General features: G+C 49.9%; 2 protein-coding genes across 4 annotated transcripts in view; one reads left to right on the forward strand and one right to left on the reverse strand.

Annotated features, from left to right (window-relative positions):
• Nucleotides 1–22,830, forward strand: part of GMCL1 (germ cell-less 1, spermatogenesis associated) — a 110,431-nt gene that overhangs the window by 6,490 nt on the left and 81,111 nt on the right. The window lies entirely within an intron of this gene.
• AAK1 (AP2 associated kinase 1) overlaps nt 49–22,830 on the reverse strand; it is a 67,172-nt gene continuing 44,390 nt past the window's right edge. For 2 of the 3 annotated variants that reach the window (XM_079329013.1, XM_079329012.1), the window contains exon 18: nt 49–1,510. In XM_079329013.1, the coding sequence (XP_079185139.1) occupies nt 411–1,510 (1,100 nt within the window). In that variant the 3' untranslated portion in view covers nt 49–410. Of the gene's footprint in view, nt 1,511–10,793; nt 10,899–14,095; nt 14,207–14,994; nt 15,097–16,089; nt 16,192–22,830 lie in introns of all 3 variants that reach the window. The other variant, XM_079329011.1, reaches the window with a different exon arrangement.

The following is a 22,830-nucleotide window of genomic DNA, read 5'->3' on the forward strand; positions in this document are numbered from 1 at the left end:
GAAATCATGTCCTTTCCAGAGCATTAGCAAGTCCCGCTTGACTCGCTCTGTAATTAATAAACCTTTTAATTCAGCTTGTAGTGCATTTCTCCACCCAGGACCAGAAAATACGGAATACTGCTGGTTTGAGAAAAGCATCTAAAAAAAGAAATACATGGAGGGAAGACAGTGAGAGGAAGAAGGTGAGAAGCAACTGCAAAGGATATGAGGATCCTGAGAGCCAGGCTTTTGGACGAACATAACTTAAATGGTTCAACTATATATCACTGCAAATAGTTCTGACCAAAAATAATAATTACTTTATATATATATATATATATGTATATATTGCTATGTCATTCAGTTCAGCTAAGAGGTTTGAGGTCCTGCACGAGGTGCTGCAGGCAGCACAGCCCCCAGCTCCGGGCAGGTTAAGGCTTCTGCTTTGCTGCTTTGAAGGGGAAGGGCGCCGAGGCGAAGGGATCCGAGGCGGGCAGCTCCATAGTCCTGGCAGACAGCGGGAGCACGGAGACAGAGCCAGCTATGGCCTGTCTGCTGCTCTGAGACACCACTTTGTAGGCAGCTATGGGCTTGGCCTGGAGGCCCGGCCCGTCCTCGGGAGCGTAGTGCCGCGAGTACTTGGCCAGGGCCTGCGGGCGGAAGGGCTGGCTGGTCACGGCGCCCGGCGCGGCCTCGTGGCCCCTCTCGCCCGCCACGTCACCCTGCTCCGCTCTAGCAGGGACGCCCTCCGGGGCCTCGGCGGCTCTGCCGGAGCAGGGGTGGAGGCTGCCGGGCTGAGCAAAGGCAGCAGAAGGATGTGGAGCTCGGCCCGAGGCCACAGAGCCGTGAGCTGCCGAATCCGGGCACGGGAACATCGGCTGTGCTCGGCCGTCGCCTCCTGGGCTCAGGAAAACGGGCGGCGTGAACGGCTCCTTGTGGGAAGGCAGCTCCTCCATGCTCTTCTTCTTGGTGAATGGGGCTCTCAGAAACACATCTGCTTCCTCCGTGTGTCTCAGAGCTGCGTTGCCCTTACAGATAAAAGGAGCTTTGGTAAAGACATCCGCTTCATCGGGCACCTTCCTGGAGCTTCGGAAAGGGGCCGTGGCAAACACGTCGGGCTCGTTAAAAACCTCCCCCGTGTGCGACTGGAAGGCCGGGAACAGCGTCTCCCCTGCTCTGGCCTGGCACTGGGCATCTTCTTTGGAGGCCTGGTGCCTGGGCACAGGCTGCAGGAACCCTGGGCACAACTTGCACGTCTCCTCCTCCTCTTCTGAATCCATCAGTAAAGGCCTGGAGCCGCTGCAATCCAGAATATCTCCCTCATGGTCTGTGCCCTCTCCTTCGCTGCTGTAGAAGGAGCTGTTGCTCGAAGGACCATCTCTGGCCAAGTACTCTGACTCTGAGTTGTGCTGCACTTTCACCTCCAGCATCTCGGGCTGACCCTTGTACAAAGCGAGTCCATCAGTGCCAGAATCTCCTTTGCAGAGCTCAATAGCTGCAGCTGGGAGCCGGCCCGGATCCCTCTGCAGACCTACAAACACAAGAGAAGAGTGTCAGTGCTGCAGCTCCACCTGCTCAGTCAGCAGCCACAATGACAGGTACGTCACACGAGAATGTCACGCTGCTCAGATGGAAACCACCACCATGCATGGAAAATGGGCAGGACAGGGAGGGCAACCAATGAAAAAATAATGCCAGGGAAGGTGTTTGCAACACAGCCCAGGGATACACTGCTCAGAGGATGGGAGATGTCTGACACACACACGGGCACACACAGCACCCTCGGCACCATCCCAGCAGGTTTCTGTCCCACCCACCCATGACAACAACAGCCACCAGTGCAGGGGCTTTCCCTTCCCAGAGCTGCCCGAGGGAAGCTCCAGGAGACAGACGAGCTCTGTCATTCCATCCTGCACTGCTGCTCTCCAAGCACACCTATTGCTTGGTGCATTCTCTCTTCCTGTGGGCCAGCCCACAGATAGGTGTGGGGATGCCCCAAAACCTGCTAAAACAACAGGCCCATTTCAAAGACTGAAGGTCAGCCTATAGCTTTTGGTGAATCCTAAGTAGCAGCCATTCTTTTTAACCACTGCCAGAAAAATGGTTTTTAAGCACTCCATACCATGACTTCAAATCAAGAATCAAAGCCCCAGTGACCTGGCTTGTTTCTGCATTAGCATAACAACCAGTGTGGGGAGAGGCTGTCCTGCCCTTCTCCAGCTCCAAGACCCACCAGGAGGCTGGGTTTGCCTTAGGACTCACACAGACAAAACAGAAGATCTCTTACCTTCACAGAACTACTGGCAGGTTAGAAGTGTGTCATTGGATTCGTTAGCAAGAGGATAGGAGAAAATCACATGAAAACTAAAACAGTAGGAATTGCAGCAAGAAGGAGGAGGATGGCTGGTACCCAGGGTCAGCAAGGCACCAACACACCCTGCAGTGACAGAACCTCACCCAGGGAAAATTCTGCCCAGGGTAACTGTTCATGTTTACACACCCATCACAGCCCTCGGGTGCTGCTTCTCCATCACAGCTACAGATACACAAATTACCCCTTTCTCCATCACTGCTCACCAGTAAAGACACAGCAGCCATTCATTAGGCATCAAAACCAGTATTTATTGGGAAGCTCTTCACCTGGGTACATCACACTGCTAAATAAAGACAGCGTAGATATGCAAACATTTGACCAGTTACTCCACAAAAATCCCCTCTGTGCCTCCTGCAGCCTGTGTTTTCCCTCTGGTGCCACTCTGGGACTCCAGGAGCAGCAGGGCTCTGGTGGAGCTCTCTCCCAGGAGGCTGCTCCCACACTGGCCAGGGCTCACTGTGACATTCTGGGACACAGGCTGAGCCAGAGCAAGACCAGCTCCCACATCATGCAAACACCTCCAGGTGCCCCAGTCCACACTGACCCATGGAAAAGGCATTCAGCATGGTCATGCAGACCAAGGGCCCACTCTGCACAAGAACAGCACATTTGGGTGCAATTTTCTTTCTAACTTTGACATGTATTGCAAGTGCCTCTGCCCACACAAGCAACGACATTTGGGACAGAGTAAAGAGGGAGGACAGGATCTAAACTCTTCTGCTTAGCAGCTCTGAATGTGGGGACACTGCAGAATCAGAATGCCTTGTTCTGGGAAAAATTACTTCTTCTGATGTTCTCTCTGCCCATTCACATGGGAAGGGCATCAAATGCTCAGCAGCAGCTTCCTCCCTTGCCAAGGCCAGGACAGGAGTAATGAGTTACTCTGGGAGACAGAATCTAAGTGATGCTTCAGCAGGGGCTGCTTTCAGCCAGAGCTGCTGAGTGACACCACCAGGGAAGGGCCACAGAGACCTGAACACAACAGAGCCAGACACAGGGATGGTCCCTGGGAGTCTGGGGACTCACTGACAGGGCAGGAGCACCCCTGAATGTTTCTCTAATGCTGAACCAGGGAGACCTGGCACTTCCAGACCCTTCCCACTGTAACTGGCCCCAGTAGCTTTTCTTTACCATGTTCCTTGGTCCCAGAAGGAGCTACAGGAGCATCATTACAACAAAGAAGAAAACATCATACCAGCATTTTACCTTAGTTAACCTGGTAACCTGGTAACCTGGTTGTGTGACTCAGACATCTCTCCAGCTGTGAGTGTCACATTAAAAAAGGGTTTGGGCTATAGTGACACTGAAATACCATCAAACCAAAACCCTGTGTGAATATCAGGGAAGAGAAAATGAGACAAGGCCAGTGTGCCATTAGCAGCTGTTACTACAGGCCTTGCAAACCAGCACTGCAGAAGTGTCCTTGACTTACAGGACCACAGGGAATTTCAGTTTGCCAGTGCTGCTGGATGCTTTGGCAGGTCTGAGATCAGAGACTAGACCTGGGAAAAGGCCTGGATGCAATGACAGAAAAGGGGTCACTCCACAAGCTGGTGAGAGCAGGAGGTGAAGGACAAATCTCACTGAACTGAACTGAGGCAGTGCCTTTGGGTCTGGAGCCCTGTTCCATCACTGTGGGGTCTCAGACCCATTCATGGGGGCCTGACAGAACCAGGCAGGTGATTTGCTTGGATTGACACAACAAAGCCCCACAAGCCCTTTGCAGAGGGAACATTTCCCAACATCTGCCTCTCCTGAGACCAGGCAGCTCCTGTCTGTCCCCTCCTCCTCCAGACTCCCAGATCTGGGTGTCACTCCCTGGGGAAGCATCCCTCAGGTTTCCTGTGAGTGCTCAGCTTTAAGAAATGCCCACTGCAAACAGCCATGAGTTTTACAGCAGACACCTTTAAAGAAGCTGGAGCTTGGAGATCAGGATTCTCCCTAGCCCTGCACAACACCAGTGTGTAGTATTTGATTCCAGGGTCAGATACACATACTAAAAAATATTCCAAACTATATTCAGGCTCTTTTTCAAGAGAAGAACCTCAAAAAAACCCCCTCTCATCACTCAGTACCCCAGGAATACACTCTGCAGGTATTAAGACAGCAACCTGAAAGAGCTTTACCCCAGTGACAGCCCTGGCACCTGAGGCTTCCCCAGCTTCCAAGGAAAACAGTGCCCTAAAGTGGCAGAATACTGAAATAACCAAGAGGAAAACTAGGAAAGATTTGCTATCTATTCCAAGAGGCAAAGCAATCACCACAATGATGAGGATCTCACTTCTGGAGCACAGCCTAAAAAAGGTAAGAGAAGACAGAGAAATTCCTGGAGTCTGAAGCATCTCTTTCACTAGGAAACTCTCCTGATTTCATCAAGCCAAAGTCAGGCTGGGCTCAACATCCAGAAACAGGCTGCTAAGATCAGCACAGTTACCAGTCTGCAGAATTACTGGCTTGGAATTTTAAAGGGGTCACTTTCTTCTTCCACTGTGAAGATTTTCCTTGTACTCCAATTCCTAGAAATGAACTATTTCAATTCCTAGAAGCAATCTCATTAAACAGCAATACAGAACTACCCCCACACAGCACTTCCAGCAAGGAGGGACCACAGCACAGCACCAAAGGTCAGTGACACCTGTGGCACTGGACAATTTGCAGAATTAAGTGTTTCTGCCAGTCACAGTGGGAGAGCTGGAGGCAGATCCAGAGCCAGAAGATAAGGAATTTAATGCTGTTGTTCTGGCACATTTGAACAGCCATCTGCAGGAGGCAGGAGTTAAGCACACCAACTCACATCCCACATTCCAGCAGCTCATGAACAGAGCAGCCTGACCTCTGCACACCAAGAGCATCCTCTGGCTCCCCCTCAGCTGAGCTGTGCTCCAGGCAGAGGCTACAGAGTCCTGTTCAAGGCACAGGCAGGGACCCTCAGAAAAACACAAGGGCAGCTCCACGGGGTGGCCCCACTCCTGTGCCCAGTCCCACAGCAGGGATGTCCCCAGAAAGAGCCCAGCCCCACAGCAGACATGTCCCCAGAATAAGCTCAGTCCCACAGCAGACATGTCCCCAGAATAAGCTCAGTCCCACAGCAGGAATGTCCCCAGAACCAGCCCAGCCAGCAGCCCCTCCCCACTCCCCAGGGACAGCAAAATGAGTGAATTTTTAAATAAGATGGTTTTGTGGTTTTGCACAACCACTGGGGGCAATACCCTGCAAGCTTTTAGGCCAAAGAAACCATTAGCACTCCTTCAGGAGAAGTCCCCTCTAAAAATAATTTTGCTCCACAGGGATTGGCTTGAGTAGGGTGGAAGAGGATGCAGATCTGCCACAAAGCCAAGATTCTCCCACCCACTGTCCCAGCAGGTTGCAGAGCACCTGAGGCCCTGGCCAAGGAACTCCCAAGGGATCCTGAGCAGACTTGAACAGTCCAAACCCAGGAAGCTGCACCTTCTCTTTTGAAACAGTGGACATTGTCAGAAACAAGGTGGCTGTGCTCATCTGGTTAAAGATGAACAAGGAGCTTCCCAGAGGCAGGGGCTCCTCCCAACCTGAGCCACTCAGAGTAAGCAAGAACCAACACCAAAATTCCAACTGTTCCTTTGAACCTTTCCACCCAGACTCAGTTTGTTCCTGTACTCAAAGCACAATCCTGACACGAAGCTGTGGTTGTGTCTGCAGTTCCCTGACAGATCCACCAGAACAAGCAATGGCACCACTGCCAGCTCCAGCCCCTGCTGCCACCACAGCATGGGGGCACTGCCAGCACACCATGGGGGCACTGCCAGCACACACAGGGGCACTGCCAGCACACCATGGGGGCACTGCCAGCACACACAGGGGCACTGCTGTCACAGGGCACTGCCATCACACACAGGGGCACTGCCAGCACATACAGGGGGGCACTGCCAGCACATACAGGGCACTGCCAGCACACACAGGGCACTGCCAGCACATACAGGGGCACTGCCAGCACACACAGGGCACTGCCAGCACATACAGGGGCACTGCCAGCACACCATGGGGGCACTGCCAGCACACCATGATGGCACTGCCAGCACACACAGGGGCACTGCCAGCACACCATGGGGGCACTGCCAGCACACACAGGGCATTGCCAGCACATACAGGGCATTGCCAGCACATACAGGGGGGCACTGCCAGCACACACAGGGGCACTGCCAGCACACCATGGGGGCACTGCCAGCACACACAGGGCACTGCCAGCACACACAGGGGCACTGCCAGCACATACAGGGGCACTGCAGTCACAGGGCACTGCCAGCACACACAGGGGCACTGCCAGCACACACAGGGGCACTGCCAGCACAGGGCACTGCCAGCACACCATGGGGGCACTGCCAGCACACCATGGGGGCACTGCCAGCACACCATGATGGCATTGCCAGCACACACAGGGGCACTGCCAGCACACCATGGGGGCACTGCCAGCACACACAGGGGCACTGCCAGCACACCATGATGGCACTGCCAGCACACACAGGGGCACTGCCAGCACACACAGGGGCACTGCTCACAGCAGAGCAGAACAGCCCTGCTGGGACTCCAGGGACTGCTGCTGTCACTGAACACCTCCTGACCCCACAGCCCTTCAGAGGGACAGGAACAGCTCCCCTGGTCCAACCAAACTCCAACACAGATTCTCAGCCCCTCAGGGGAATGCCAGGCATTAAGTGTGTCCCATGGGACCCGGGGTGAAGTTCAGTTTGTGCTCTAAGAGCAGCAGCTTTCACACAAAGTCCTCAGTTCTGAGCAGCACCAGCACTAACCCAGAGCCCATGGGACCCTCACAGTTTCTGGAGAGTTTAAAATGAATCCCCAATCTCCACTCATCTCTCACTTCCATTCACTCTGCAAACACATAGTGAATATTTTCTGATAAAGGAGGTCTCTAAAATATCATATTTCCACCCACACCCATGAACAGCTACTTGAAAAAGCAATAAAATAAACATTCACATCTGCTTATTTAATAGCATTATTAACAACCCAGTGCATTTGTCATTTTTTCCAGAACCCTTGAACAATGCCATTAGATTTAAAATCTTAAACATTCTTTAAAAGTACTTTAATTCACAGAAATCTTTGTTTCTAATATACAGTAGATGGTTACTTTTTAAAATCCATTCTCTTTTCATATAATCTCAGTATCTGACTATACAATAACTTTCTATCTATAGCATCTTCATGTTTTCCAGTCCAGCTTGCCTGTGCTTTAGGAATATAAAACAAAAAAATAATAAAGTTCTATCCACAATTTTACTAAGGTCATTTCCATAGTTCTCATGTAAAGCTTCTCTTGGAAAGTGCAGTATACACATGTAATGATACAACACACTTAAGCAATACTTTTATTAATAAGTGTAGGTTTTAAAAGAAGAGTAATGTAGAGACACAACCGATGGGAGTTCTATGTACAGAATTTGTTAAACTAAGTGTTGGGGTGGGGAGAAGATGGAGAGAGGAAAGGAGGAGTCACAAACTTGGGGTTCTTCCCTTCTCAGCAGGTCAGCACAGACACATTCAGTCGCTCTTTCGCACGGGGGAACTGCACTGTTACTAATACAGCTACAAACACAACACAGGGAGCAGGAAGCTGGGGAGATTCCACTACACAGGAAGAGTCCTTCTGCTCAGAGAGGGCTTTCAAACACGAGATAGAAATTCCAGACTCCATGGTAAGCCAAGGGAAACGAGGTGAGCGTATCCAGCTATTGACAAACCAAGCGTTGGAGGGGGAGGAACAGGAGAACCCACCGAGTGTAGCAGCACTGATTTCAAACCACCTGAACCAAGTGCATGCGTGTTCACAGAGACTGGGGTGCAGAGAGGCCCACAGGAATCTTTGCTACTGAAACAATGGCTCCATACTGAACTGGGGTGCACTATAGCAGTTACAAGAGAAAATGGAGAACCCAGAACAGATACCAGATGCTTGACTAAAACCAGGATTAAAAATAGACAAACAGCCGTAGGACAATTTGTTTCATACACAATTTACAGTAGGTTGAGGGGATTTTCTTTTTTTTCCAGTCAAACACAGAAAAGAACTCACAGAAAATACATCTGCTGCTGCCACAGCACCCTTGTCACCCAAAGAAAGGTCAGTGAAACACTAGTCACAGCCATACTCACATGGATTTGGTTCAAAACCTTGTTATGCTTCACTTACAGTTATTTCTGCAGCTTTAACAATCTGGTTGTTTCCTTTTCTCTGGTTTTCCCTCCCCCAGGAAGCGCAGTTTGTTCCCAGCAGGATTGTTAAACAGCAAACCATGAGCTGGGGGCACCTGGGAAACTCTTCACATGCACCATCACCAGAGTATGGCTGGATTGCTCCAGAGGAGCTCAGGGCTTCCTCCTCCTCTGAAGCAATTCAGAGCCAGCAGCTCTCCTACCCTGTGTCCCTCAGCTGAGGGATGTCCCTGCCACTGTCACCTGGCCCCTGCTCCTGCCCAGCCGTGGGGAAATGGGAACAGAACCAAAGCTACAGCCAGGGCAGGTGACAGAGCAGCCACAGCTCCCTGAGCAGGGCCAGGAGGGCTCCTCAGGGTGCTCCCCTGTGCACAGCCAGGGACAGTGCAGAGGGAACCCCACAGGGCTTTACCAGCTTTAGAGGGAACAGCTACCTGGAGAACTCAGCCAGAATCTTCCCCAGGGCACAGGAAGACAGGCAGAGAGGTGGGTGTCTGTCCCCTGTTGGCAGATTTTTCTCTTAATTAAAGGAGAAAAAAAAAATAAAACAAAATTTAAAAAAAAAAAAAAAAAAAAAAAAAAAAGAAAAAGCAAAGCCCCAAAGAAGCACAAGGGAAGGAAACTCTTCTGGCAAGGAAACCGGAGGTTTGGGTACGTTACAGAAACTGCGTCTGCTACTGTGTCACTGCTACAGGTCTATGAGCTGATCCACCAGCAGCAAAGACCTGGCTATGTTGGGAAGACTGGACTCAGAGCTTCCACTGTTGTTTCTAGAATGCCCACCTGAAAGTGTGAGAGATAGGAATTCAGTATTGGACAGGACACACACACACACGACAGTTTCAGAAGTTCAAGATCAAGAAAGAAGGAAAAAAGTCAAAGCAAAACAGAAAACTTGCTCAAGCTCTTCTCATTATTTGTATCATGATAGTAAAGAATCCCCTGCTCACTCTTCCACCCTCTGCCCCCAGACCAAACCAGCACAGCAGCCAACAAATCCCTACAAACCCATTCTTTCCACAAAGTTTATCCAGAACCCTGTCCTTACTAAGGGATCTCCAAAACAATTCAAGGACTCCCGTAGCCCACAGAAAGGACAGGTCAAAGTTTTAAATCTTGAAATCTAGTTGCAATTTTAGGAGCATCTTTGGGTGCTTTGAGCCGCTTCCAGGAGAACTGGGCTACTGTGGGACCTTCTGCAACTGGGACTACAGGAGAGAACCACAGAATGATTTGGGTTGGAAAGGACCTTAAAGACCATCTGGTTCCAACCTCCAGGACCTCCCCTGCACTCAAGCTAGCCTGTCTTGGCCCAGCCTTGGGACAAGTCTCTGACTTCCAGCAGGAGCAGAGTTTGTGATGTCTGAACTGTTTCTAACAAGTGTCATCCTCTGAAAGCCAAGACCAGTGCAGAGCAGGGGTTCAGCACATTCCTGCTGCAACCAAAAATGGGAGCAGGGAAGCCAAAAGGTCCCGTGACCAAACAGGAAAAAAAAAAAAAAAAAGGCAAAAAAGCCTTTAAAAAAACCACACAAAAAAAGTCCTGGATTTGTCTTTAAACCTCCACAACTATATCAAAGGCTGTCATCAAAAAATCCTCTTAGTTCACTGATCCTTCACTGGCCAGGAGTGAATCACTGCCTGCTGCTGCCCCCAAAGAGCTGAAACTGCTGGCAAAGATCTCCTTAAGGGCCTCTAGTGCCAGTGGTGAAAGTGAGCAGCTGCCCAGTCACTGCCCTGCAGACTCTGCCTGCCCAGAGCTCCTCACAGGACGTGGGGACCTGGACCTGACTTCTCACACTCAGCTCCCACCTTGGAAGACACCAACCAGAAGTGAAAAACCCTCAGTTCCAGCAGGAGTTTTGGGCTCTAAAGGATTATCCTAATTCCCATTCTCTCTTGTGCCTCATGCCAAGCTCACTTAGAAGTTCAAAGGCTTGGGCAGTAAGAAGGTGGGAGGACACAGCTCTCACTGCATTCAGCCACTGACTGCCAGGGAGAAATTACCCCATGGCAACTCAAACACTGCATGTCTGCATTTGACATGGAAATCTCCCAAGCAGAGAATCTAGAGAAATTTCAAGGCCAAGGTATCTCACTAAACACCACACTGATGTTCACAGCTCAGGATTTTAACTAGTCACATGTGCTGCAGCAACACTGCCCCAAAACTAATTTACTGTTTGTCTTTTTTCCTTCCCTTTTTCAGTCCCACATCCTGGCTTACCTTGTGAATTTTTGGATATCAACACTGGAATTGGGTCAAACTCATCTTCTGTCACTTTTTCAGAGCCCTCAGGAGCATCAAAGCCTGATATCAGGTTAGTATCTTCTGCAGCATAGAAGAGAAATAAGGGTAAAGAAGCAAAGACAGCAGAGAGGCTGGTTAGAATTGCCAGGAAGTGTTAGAACATCTTAATGTTTTCAGAGACAACATTTAGAATCAGGAGTTTTATTTAAAAGGTGAAATAAAGCTGGTAAGTCTGGGTAGGAAAGAAGAGAGGCAATGAAATACAGAAGTGGAAGGGATCAAACCAAACCAAGCAAGCCAAGTCACAAGACCCAGAAGAAAACCTGACCAGTCTGAAGGCTCAGCTGGACAGCTGGAAGCCATGGCAGAGGCCTGGGGTAAGCTCCCAAGGACTGAAGGTGATGAGCTTGGTGTGAGAGCTCAGTCTGGCTCTCTGGCTCCCAGCTCTCATGCACAGGGAGAGGAAAAGGGCTGGGGAAAAAACAAAAACCGCAGAAGAAATTCCAGTCATCTATAAGAGACAAAACCCTGAGCTTTCACCCACAGCAATAAAACAAGAAGGGCAACATGAAGTCAGATTTCCAAGGAGTTTATGTGCCTGGAGAGTGCCCAGATGCTGTGAGAGATTTTCTAGAGGCCCCTAGGGCAGTTCTGGGAGATAATTCCATTGATTTCCAACAGCATCAGCTGCAGTTCAACCCTTGGTGGGAGGCACTTTCAACCATCTCCAGAGATGAGGTGACTGAACCATCTCATCAGGCAATTATGAATCTTGAGAGCCTCTCACACTCCCTGGGTATCATTACTTGTTCCTTTAGACACCTCAAATACCCTCCCAAATCTGCTCCTCAACTCCTGGATTAAGTATTTCTGAAAGCCCAGCAAGGACACATCAACCTGAGAGTTTTCATGAACAGGAACATTCCTGTCTGACTCCTGCTGGGAATGAGAGATTTCTACCTAAAGCTGACCAAGATTTACCAGGTTTGGGGAGAGATGAGGCAAGAAAACACTCATGGAACTACTCTGTGCTCTGGAGGATCAGATCCAGGGAAAACAACACCCAAATGTTTTAGGAGAGCAGTGCAAAGTGTACACAACACAAAACACACAAGGTTCATCTGAACAGGAATGGTCACTGTGACCCCTCTGTCCTCAGTTATTTTATATATACATATATATATATATATATATGTATATCTGTGCCTCTTCCCAGCAGCCTGGGAGCTCCTGCAAGGATTCCACTTCCATGGCACACAGCTCCAGAAGCCCTGCCCAGCTGTGGACACCCCTGAGGAGAGGGACAGGCTGGCCAATGTCCCCACCTGGGCACAGCCCCTCCAGAGCCCTGCAGCTCAGCTCAGTGACTTGTGCCACCCCAAACAGAAACCTCCTGCCCCCTCTCACACACAGAGCCTGGTGCTGAATTCAGCATGTGCAGATTCAGGGACCCTGAGGGCTCACACCAGCTCCAGGGCCAGCAAAGGGCCCAGTGACAGACAGGGAAAGGCTGCAGTGGCAAGGCTGAAGGGTCAGCCTGCTCAGAGCCCACATCCCACTGCTAAAGATCAGAGCATGGCTGCTTTTCCATGATCCACTGCTAAAGATCAGAGCAGGGCTGCTTTTCCATGATCCCACTGCTAAAGGATCAGAGAATGGCTGCTTTTCCATCATCCCACTGCTAAAGGATCAGAGAATGGCTGCTTTTCCATCATCCCACTGCTAAAGGATCAGAGAATGGCTGCTTTTCCATGATCCACTGCTAAAGGATCAGAGAATGGCTGCTTTTCCATGATCCACTGCTAAAGGATCAGAGAATGGCTGCTTTTCCATCATCCCACTGCTAAAGGATCAGAGAATGGCTGCTTTTCCATGATCCACTGCTAAAGGATCAGAGAATGGCTGCTTTTCCATGATCCACTGCTAAAGGATCAGAGCATGGCTGCTTTTCCATGATCCCACTGATAAAGGATTAGAGCATGGCTGCTTTTCCATGATCCACTGATAAAGGATCAGAACTTGGCTGCTTTCCTAGCCCTCCCAGCCCCACTGGTGCCAGGAGCACTGCAGCTCCACAGGCTGATGACACTTAGGAACAGCAGCACCTGCTCCAGGAGTGTTTTACATCATCACCAGCACCAGGACTGGATAAACTCAGAAAAAAAAAAAAAAAAAAGAGTGAGACTGATATTCAGTTGATAAACACACCCAGAGCTACAAATTAGGGTTTTAGAACAAGCCATCAATGAGTTCTGAAAGATTTCAATACCTTGCCCCCACTCCCCACTAAGTCTCACTTTCCTCATCACACCTGAGCCTTTCCCACCCCAGAGGGACCAGCAAGACAGCCCTGGGAGAGCCATGCAGGAAATTTTTTTTCTCATCAAGCCATGCCAGCACATCTGGGCTTTGCTGTGTCCCAGGATGGAGCAGAAACTGCTCCACACACATTTCAATGCACAGTAAAGTGGCACAGGAGTGTATTACAGCACTGAGCAATTAGAATAACTGCTTGTTTAACCCAAAAGCTCTATGGAAAACACAAACTCATTCTGAAGTGCCATCATGTATAAAATTTGATTACAGACTGGTTTTGCAGCAATTCCTCTGAGGCCAGAGCATTTCTGTTGCTACAGGGATACTCACCAAGTGAGCAAAGCACACCCCAGCTCTGGGAGGCACCCAGCAATCAGCACAGCTGCTCTGAGCCTCTTTTTCAAGGCAATAAATAGCCCAAAAATCCTGCCCTTTCCTCTCAGGTTCTCATTCCTGTTTGCTGTGACACTAGAGCTGGCCTTAAGAGCTTCTCCTGGTAAGGACAACATTCTCTAGGGCTGGAAGAGCTCATCTACCTGGGATCCTCACTTCAGTAAACAAAAAAAAAATTCCTTTTGTTCCAAAAACCTGTGACAGATGATTATCAGTCTCCCTTCAGGAATTAATAGTGCAGAAAAAACACAAGTCTCAAATCCCACATGGAAAAAGCAAACCCAGAATGCATTCACTGAGGAAGGGCTGCACATCCTTCCTGCCTGCTGGATCCCCACTCCATGAAAAACAACACGATTTTTGATAAACTCTGTCTTTACAGTCAAGCTGAATACTTGATTATTTTTCCCCCCTCCCTTAGTACATCAGTGCACATTCCAAGTTTGAGCAGCTTGGGAAGAAAAGAAAAAAAAAGCAGTGGCTTGGGGACAATAAAACACCAGAAGAGGTCAGAGCATGTGTTTCTGTAAAGCAGGAGCAGCTTCACATCAGCTGCAGGGCCAGGTTACCTTTGTGAGGCTGAGCTGAGAAAGCTACAGGAGCAAACTCATCCAGGAGATCAGCAGCAGGGTTAGAGAGCAGAGAACAGTCAAGCAGAGAGTCTTCCCCAGTGAGAGAGTCTGGATCCAGGTGGGCATCCCAGGGTGGCATTGAACAGGACACAAAGAGTGATAAGCTCAGGTTCCCACACTCCCCTTCCCCCACAGGCAGGGCAGAGCACGGCTTGGTGCAAAGCCAGCACCAACACTGCCATTTCTCCTGATGGGAGGGACTGCACTGCTCTCAGTGAGGGCAGAGCCCCAGCACCTCCAGCTGGGGGTTCTGTCTCTCTGAAGCTGAGCAGACACAGAAATCCCACAGAGCCAGGTTAAAGTGGGAGCTCTGCAGAGAGAGGAGCTCCAAACCCAGGGCACTCCCACCAGGTACCTCTGAGAAGAGCTCAAGCCCAATCAAGGCTGCACAATGAGAAAGGGCCAGAAGTTGCTTCTTGCCCCCCTGGGACAAATCAGTGACTGCTCCTGAGCTCTAAACCATTCCATGGGAGCAATGCACAAGCACCACCTGTGATGGTGGGCTCAAGGAACACTGTACCACAGAATCTCCTGAGTGGGAAGGGACCCATGGGGACCAGAGCCCAGCACACCCCCCAAAATCCCACCCTGTGCATCCCTGGTGTCCAAAGGCTCCTGGAGCTGTGGCAGCCCCCACTGCCTGGAGAGCATGGGCAGTGCCAGCACCACTGGGGTGAGAACCCTCTCCACTCCTCCCAAGGAGATGAGGAGCCACAGAGCACTCCCTGAGCAAGCCCCCCAGGCTGGCCCAGGTGCCAGCAGTGGCAGAGCCCCCTGTGGAAGCAGCCAGAGCTCTCTGGTGCCCAGAGCCCCCCAGCCCCTCGTGCCTCACCAACCTGTCCTGTTGGAGGCCACGGACTCGCTCTGGGACAGGAGGCGCTGGGGCACGGGGGGCTCCAGCCCCGGGATCAGGCTCTCCACAGCCACAGCAGCTTTTCCTTTCCACAGGGCCACAGCACAGGAGAAGCCAGAGGTTAGTTTGCAAGGAAAGCAAGAAGGAGGAATTGAGGCAGGAGTTGTCTGAATCCTTTACTGACCCTTTAGTATGCGTCAGCTCAAGGGTTTGTTTGGTTTTGAACCCTGGCTTCAGCTTTTATTTGGTTTTATTTATTTGAATTTGTACAAGCCCAATTTGAACACCCAGAGAGAGGAACAGCAGGTTACTAACACCTGCCCTGCAGCTGAACAGGAAGAAAACATCCACAAGAGCTTTGTCCAGCAAAAGGGAAACAGTGACCATTGGAGTCCCCTTGCATTCAGAGTATCTGATCATCAAAATTCAGACAACTGCCAGAAACTGCCAAAGAAGAAGAAGTTTCAGTATTACAGGGAGTCATGTCCTTGCTTTCTATCAGAGCCAGAGGTCACACCCCAGCTGGTCACAGGAGCCCAGCTGAGACCCCAACCCACAGCAGCAGCTGATGGGAGCAGCCTGCAATCACTGTCAGAACCACAATTCTGCAGCACTCCAACATCCTGATCCTGCCTGGAGCCTGCTGCACCCAGGCTCACAGCAGCCTAGCATGTTCATTCCCAGCACTCCCCAAGCCCAGGGAATGCTGTCCTTCCTCCTCATCCTGCTGAGGGTCCATACAGACAGACCAGCTCAGTGCCTGGGCCATGGTTAAACACAAAATCTCACAGAAATAAAGGTATTTTTTCCATCTTCTTCAATCAGCAATTAACTTTTCTTGTACCAAGAGAACATCCAAGGCACAACTGTGCCATGTCACACACAGTGCAGACACCAAATCCTCACTGCTCAGTGCCCACCTCACAGAGAAAAGGCAGATCTGTCTCAACATGATCATTCCTTCCCCCCTGCTGTCTGCCCAGCAGCAGGGGCTGTTCTGGGAGCCAGGGTGCACAGGGTGGCATGCAGGGCAGCAGGGGACAGCAGGGGACAGCAGGGGACAGGGCTGGGGCTTTACCATTGCCAGTGTCTGACGTGCTGCCGAAGGGATCAGCCAGAGGCAGCAGCTCGGGCAGCAGGAGAGCAGGCTCAGGAGATTTGAGTCCCTCAATCAGTTTTTCTGGGGCAAGCAGGAAGAGGAGGAAGGGAGGCAACAGAGAGAAAAAGCAAAAGAAAGAAAAAGACAACATTAATGAGGTGCTCATTGTGTGAGCTATAGAGGAGCATCTGCAGCAGGGGCTGTGCAAATGGCCCCAGCACAGAACCCCCAGGGGCTGGGCTGCAAAGGACCTTCCAAAGCTCATCCAACTCCTTCCAGGGGCAGGACACCTCCCACCAGCCCAGCTTGCTCCAAGCCCCATCCAACCTGGCCTTGGACACTTGGAGTTACAGACTGGTGTCATTATTTACTGTTCAAAGAAACCCTCTCACAGCTGCACAAAAGCACAGGAATCCTGCTGTATAAGGCTTCCCATGCTGAGAACACCAAAGAAAAGTTTAAGTTACACTGCTACATATGTGGGAATGATATCCATCCTTTTCTATTGCCCAATATAAATAATAAAATAGTCTGATGGCTTTGGAACTGCTTATTCAAAGCAGGACAAATTCTACTCCCCATGACAAAGCCAACAACTGAAGCAACCAGGAGGGGAAGGAAACCTAAAAATCAGCCCAAGAGGCAGCTGTTATATCACTACAGGCCTGAAAAAGGTCAACTGAAAGGAAAAATGTGATGGAAACAGCAGCCCTATTATACAGGAACTCTTCCCAGTAAGTAAGAATATCCATTTTAGATTTGCATCCAGTGCCATCCCTGGCTTGTGTGGCACAGAGAGGGGCAGAGGGGACAGACTGGGAGCAGGAGCACCAAGAGGTGTCAGAGGGGCTAAGGAGGTAGAATTGGTTATGGGGTGCTGGGAAAACAGCACAGGAGAGCTGTGGGGACAAGGAGACAGGGAACATGCTCCATTCCAGGCAGACTCTTCCCAAGGGCCTGTCAGTGCCCAGCACCCCCCTGCAGCTTCACACCCACACACCCAACAACCATTCCTGCCACATCCCACTTCCAGGCATCCTGCTCCTCTTCCCTTACCTTCACAACAGTTTTCTTCTGTTCCAACAGTGCAGATTTTCCCTGTGACACAGTGGAAGTACCCCAGACAGCCCCCAGAGTGGCATGAGCTCAGCCACGTTTTTAACCACACAGATTCTGAGAACAACCATGGTATTCTCCCCACGTGTTCATTTCTCCTCCTGCCCCAGGGCACAGCAGGTTTTATACAAAGCTTTAGGCTGTCAGTGGTTCTTTGCCTGATTTTGTTTTTTGTCTCACAAGATCTCCTTTCCTGCCTCCTTCAGTGCTGGTGCTGATCTGCCAGTGCTGTTTCAGGCACCAACTGCACCCCTCAGTGCATGATTTAAAGGAACTTTTATCCCCTTGCAGTGAGGCTGAGGAGTTCAACAAAAACAAGAAGGTGTCAGGATGAATGGGGAAGGAGATAAAGTGCTCCAAATCCAGCAGACAAACCCAGATCATTCCTGTGCAGACACATGAACAAGCCCCAGGATAAACAAGGTGAAGAAAAGGTAACCCATTACAGAGGTATTTAACCTCCTAGAGCTCCTGAAGGGCTCTTGGGGTGGGCTTTCATCAATTCTAGCTGGGAAATGTGTGTTTTACCCAGTCACTGTGCTCCCACTTGGAGCTGCTGCCTCTTGGGGACCTCCTCTTCATCAGCCAGCCTGTGGAAAACCTGCCAGATGCTTCCCAGCCCCAGGGAAGTAACTCATCCTGAACTGGGTCAACTGCCAACCACTTTCTGCTGGGTTTTCTGCTTTGCCCCATTTCAGCCCTGCCAGGGCAGGTTTGCTGGGGCTGTGCAGCAGCCAGGGAGACCATGGCAAGCTTTTAGAAGGTGTCTAAGCTTAAAACACACAGAGGGGGATTAAAAAGTGCCCTCTCAGTCCCCTCCTGAGGTAGAGCCCAGCCACACACTCCAGGCTTTAAGAAAGAATGTGAAACATCTGTCAATATTCCTCACAGTAAGAAATTACTGAGGGTTTCCTATCAGAGTAAGAAAAACAGCTGCAGGAAAAGCAGAGCAAGAGTCTGCAGCTGATGGGTCTGTGAGCATCCCCATGAGGCTGATGCTGGTGGCTTCAGAGCATGGAAAACCAAATCACTTCCTCCAGGAACAAAAGCAAGAGCCTCTCCTCTGATGTGCACCAACACAAGGAAGAGATTAAGCTATTGAATTAACTCTGGATTTGTCTCTTGGGACAAGCAAACAGGCCAAACCCCATGCACTGGCTGAGGAGCACAGCTTTGGACAACCCAGTGAGAAAGTGCTGACCTTCTCTTCAGATCCCTTTTCTAACACATGCACTAACCTGATGGAGTTTACAGTCAGTCAGTTTGCTCAGACTTTGCATCTGCAGCCAGAGACTGTTGCCACACTGTTTTCATTGCTGGCCACACACCCCTCCAGCCACAAATAGAGAGTTAGGAAAAAATATCAATCAAGAGATGAGGGAGGCAAAGGGGCTTTGGGTTAGAGCAGGCTATTAGAAACAACAAGAACTCCTGAAAACTTGCAAGTTAAAAGGGAGCAGAGGGCAGAGCTGTGTGCCAAGGTGAGGACACTGAGGCACATGGCCAAGGCAGGAGGGGCAGCAGCACTGCACACAGGGCTGGTACTCACTGCAGGGCTGCCCTGGGACAGCACACAGCTCAAGAGAGCACACAGCAGAGTCCTTTCCTTCGGGGGGCAGCTGGGAAAGAGAGACACAGCTGTGAAAGTCCTGCCAGGCCAGCAGAGAGAGGAGGGAGATCAGTGTGGGCACAGCTTTGTCACTGGGGAGGGCTCCTGCCTCCTGACTCATCAAGTGCTGGCAGCTCAAAGGAGGCCCTGCATGGTATCCAGCAATCCAGAGGCCTTGGACAGCCCAGGGAAGGCACTGCACTCCCATCCTCTTGATGGGACATGGGATTGGTTCTTACACAGCACAGCAGAAAAAGAAAGGGAATCAAGGTGAATGGAATGCTTCAAATGCACAGGGCTTTGCAAACACCATGGAGGGTAACAGCACAACATTTAACAGTGGCTCCTTAAGAGATCAAAATCAAGCAATTTTAGTTTCCTATTCAAGATCTCAAGTATTTGTAAAATAATAAATTCTCCTCCCTGAGATCAAACTCAAAGCCCAGATAGAAGAACACTGGATGCTCTTTACACTAATCTAGTTGGGATTCTCATGGTCTGCTGGCTTTGCTGCTTTAAATCATCACACCACCACCTTGTCCTCTCAGTAAATACAGCAATAAATCCATCAAGCTCCTACAGGGGCAGTTGCCCTTTTGCATTTTCCCAACTCAAGATGTAAACTCAGATCATTAGTGCACACCCACAGTTGCTGTGCATGCCTAATTGTGCATGTGCAATTACTTTATCTCAATGTGTCATCTTGGTACAAATAAATTCTCAGCAGAAATACAGTTGTTTATTACAGTTATTATAAACACCCATGCATAGCTGGGCACCCAGTTATCTTTTCAGAATTTATGGCCTGGAGTAGAGTTATGGTAATTAAAAACATCTCATCAAGTATTTTGTTCCCAAAAAAATAAAATACCCTCCTGCATCAGTCAGAGTGACCCCAGAGACAGAGTTCCCCTGACCAACACCCCCAGGATTAGTCACTGGTGAAGCCTGAAATAAGCTCATTAAGAACAACTTGGCTCATTTTCCTGCACATACACAAGGAAATATGTTTTCAGCATGAATATTTAATTCTCCCTTACTTTAACAGATGTTTTGCCATATTTTTACTTCCCTCTTGCCAGCTCCTCTTGCTAGTTACAATTCCACTGAGAACTGCAGCCATTCCACAGGGGAGGAGGAGGGACACCCTGAACATCCCACAGACACTGACTGCATCTGTCCTGCAGGGGGGACAGGCCAGGTCTGAGCAGCAGCCAGGGGATGCCACCTGCACCTCCAGGTGCCCAGGGGAGGTTTGTGGCTAAGCAGAAAAAGCAGCTGAGCTTTAGCCAGGCCCTCAGCTGCTGCAGGGTGAGAGGGCAGAGCCCCCAGGACTGGCCCTGCAGGACAAACACCCAATAAAACCTCACCCTGTACTGAAACCCTCCTTGAACACTGCTCACACTTCCACTCCTGAGAGGGCCATGCCTCCTCACAGCTGATAAAGTCAGAGGTAAAATGTTTCCAAAACAAGGAGATTCACTATCAAAGCTTTCTTGGGCACAAAAATATTCCAAACAGAAAGCAAATATTCAGCTGCTTCTGCACAGAACTGAAGCAGCTGCAAGGTGCTGTGCTGGAGGCTGGAGTCAGCCCCAGCTCTGAGCACTGCACACACCTGAGCTGCCAGGCAGCACAGCCCTGGGTGCTGGGGATGCTCCTCACAGCTAACACTGACACAGAAGAGCACACACCACACTGCTGGATGGCACACACAGCCTGAAAACCTGAGATCAAATCCTGAACTTTCATCTTTTCTGCTGAATTTACAAGCAGACAACCCCTCTTAGTTTCAAGGCTAAGGGCTAGTCTGTAGTCCTAGTCCTTGAAAAGATTGAGCTCCTGGGTTCAGGTTTTACTTTAAAAAGAGCAAACAAATGGAAATGTCTTTTGAGAACCCTCAAGGCCAACAAAGCCAGATCTCCTGCATGTCCTGGCCACATGGAAGGGCGTGGTGTGCCTTTAGGGCACCCTTGGAAACTCATGCCTTAGATAAGAAATCCTTCCTTAGGATGACACATGCTAGAGAACTGTTCACCTCCCTGTAGACCCCTTGTTATCTTTGTGTCCTAATTGGTCCTTTTTCTCCTAAATAATTGGTAATTTCTTTACCTAAAACCTTAAAGCAATTGCATAGCTTTCAACTTGTAACTTTATTGGTCACTTTTCTATCCCCCTGAACCCTATAAATCCCCTTTGATATTTTATGTACTCGGATTTGCTGTCAGGCCCCTTTGTAGAAATGAAGCTGCCTGTGGAATCTCTTGCAGCTCTCCCAGATCTCTGCTTCTCTCAATGGCTGAGGGAGAGCTGCAAGCAGAATGAAATCACAGAAGAGCTTGTTAGGAAAATGAACCCATAAACACCAGAGGTGTGTGTCCAAAAAGGAGACAGAGGAGTCCTTTTTGCTTTATTGGAATAAAGGGAGAGGCCATGGGGCATTCCCCTGGGTCTCTCCAATTTTTGGAGGATGCAGCTTCCTTTTATCCCAATTTCCCATCTGCATTTCCCTCTCTCTTTCCCCTTGGGTTGAGGTACTCGAGAGGCACAGACTTCCCAAACACCTGACACCTGACATTCCCCTCCAATGTATAACCCTCCCTTTTAATTTTTAATTCTTACACAATTCATAGTTTTCCCCCCATTGCTTCTTTCATCTTCCAATATCCAATTTCATTTACCAGCAAACCTACAGTTTGTTTGCAAAGGCAAATCTCTTCTTCCATTCACCAATCAATGAAATCCATCCCATTGTTTGTTTTATCTCTTAGTGCTAGCTTTGTCTACCAGCAGATCTACAGTTTGTTTGTAAGAGAAATGCAGCATTGCTGTCAAGCTGACAGCCTGAGCCTAGGCCTGCCTTGCACTGGAGCACTCTGGAGCTGCCTCTGCCTTGAAGCAGCCAGGAGTTCTGTTCTATTCAGAACTTTTATCTGGCAGAACCCAGCCCCAGCCCCAGCAGGGGATCCACTGCACTGAACAGAGGCACAGGCAGCAGGAGAGCAGCAAGAGCAGGGTGAGCACCTGCCTGCAGAGATCCACAAGCAGGCAGGCTCAGATCTGCAGGAGCAGCAAGCTGGCAGCACAGAGCCTGCAGACACTGCCCAAGGGCAGGGCTGGCAATGCCTCCACGGGGGTCTCTGCTGGTAGGAATTCCAGAGCTCCCACAGCTGAGGCTGCAACTGCTGCTCCAGGGGGTCCTGCTGTGGAGATGCAGCAGGGAAAACACCCTGGTGGTGTCCAGCTGTGAGCTGAGGATGCTGGAGGGGAAATAAATGGTCTGGGTGACTTCAGTCAGGACAACTAACATTTCCAGTAGCAGTAGGGGTAAGGAAGAAGGAAAATATGCTGTCAGCTGCCTTCTGTGGGTTGTTTTCAAGGTAGAGCTGGGCAGGTGAGCTCCTGGCAGTGCTCACACAGGGAACAAACTCCAAGTTTTGCTTCTACTCTCAAACTGCTTTTATGGATAAAATCACTTTTGGACCAAACCACATTTCTTCAGCTCTTTGAACAGACACCAGAAGGAAGCAAGTTCCACAGAGTCATGGATAAAAGGTTTCTTTTCTTCCTGAACTGCTCAACTCTCCATGGAGAGATGCCACCTTCACAGTACATTTTGAAGCTTGGGTCCTCCAAACCAGCAGTGCCCCAGAGCCTGGGCAAAGGACAAGGACAAGCTGCAGTTGTGCTCTGGGACTCACTGACATGGACCTGCCACACACATTCACCAGAGGCTGAGAGAGGCTCCAAGATAAAAACATTCCCATATTCCAAATCCCACTGATTTGCAAATAAGCTCCTAAGCACTTACATAATCTTGTGCTAAAAAGTGTTGGCTGCTGCAGTCAGAAATGTGCACAGAGAAAGCTCAGAAGCAGCACTGCAAAGTAAATGAAATAGCACCAACTGCACTGGAAAATCTTGCCAAATCAGAAAAGGTCACATGTAACTTGTGCTTCACAAGATGCTCAGATTTGCAATAGACTTTGGAAGCC

The sequence above is a fragment of the Erithacus rubecula genome (genome assembly GCF_903797595.1).
Source record: "Erithacus rubecula genome assembly, chromosome: 29".
Classification (NCBI taxonomy): domain Eukaryota; kingdom Metazoa; phylum Chordata; class Aves; order Passeriformes; family Muscicapidae; genus Erithacus; species Erithacus rubecula.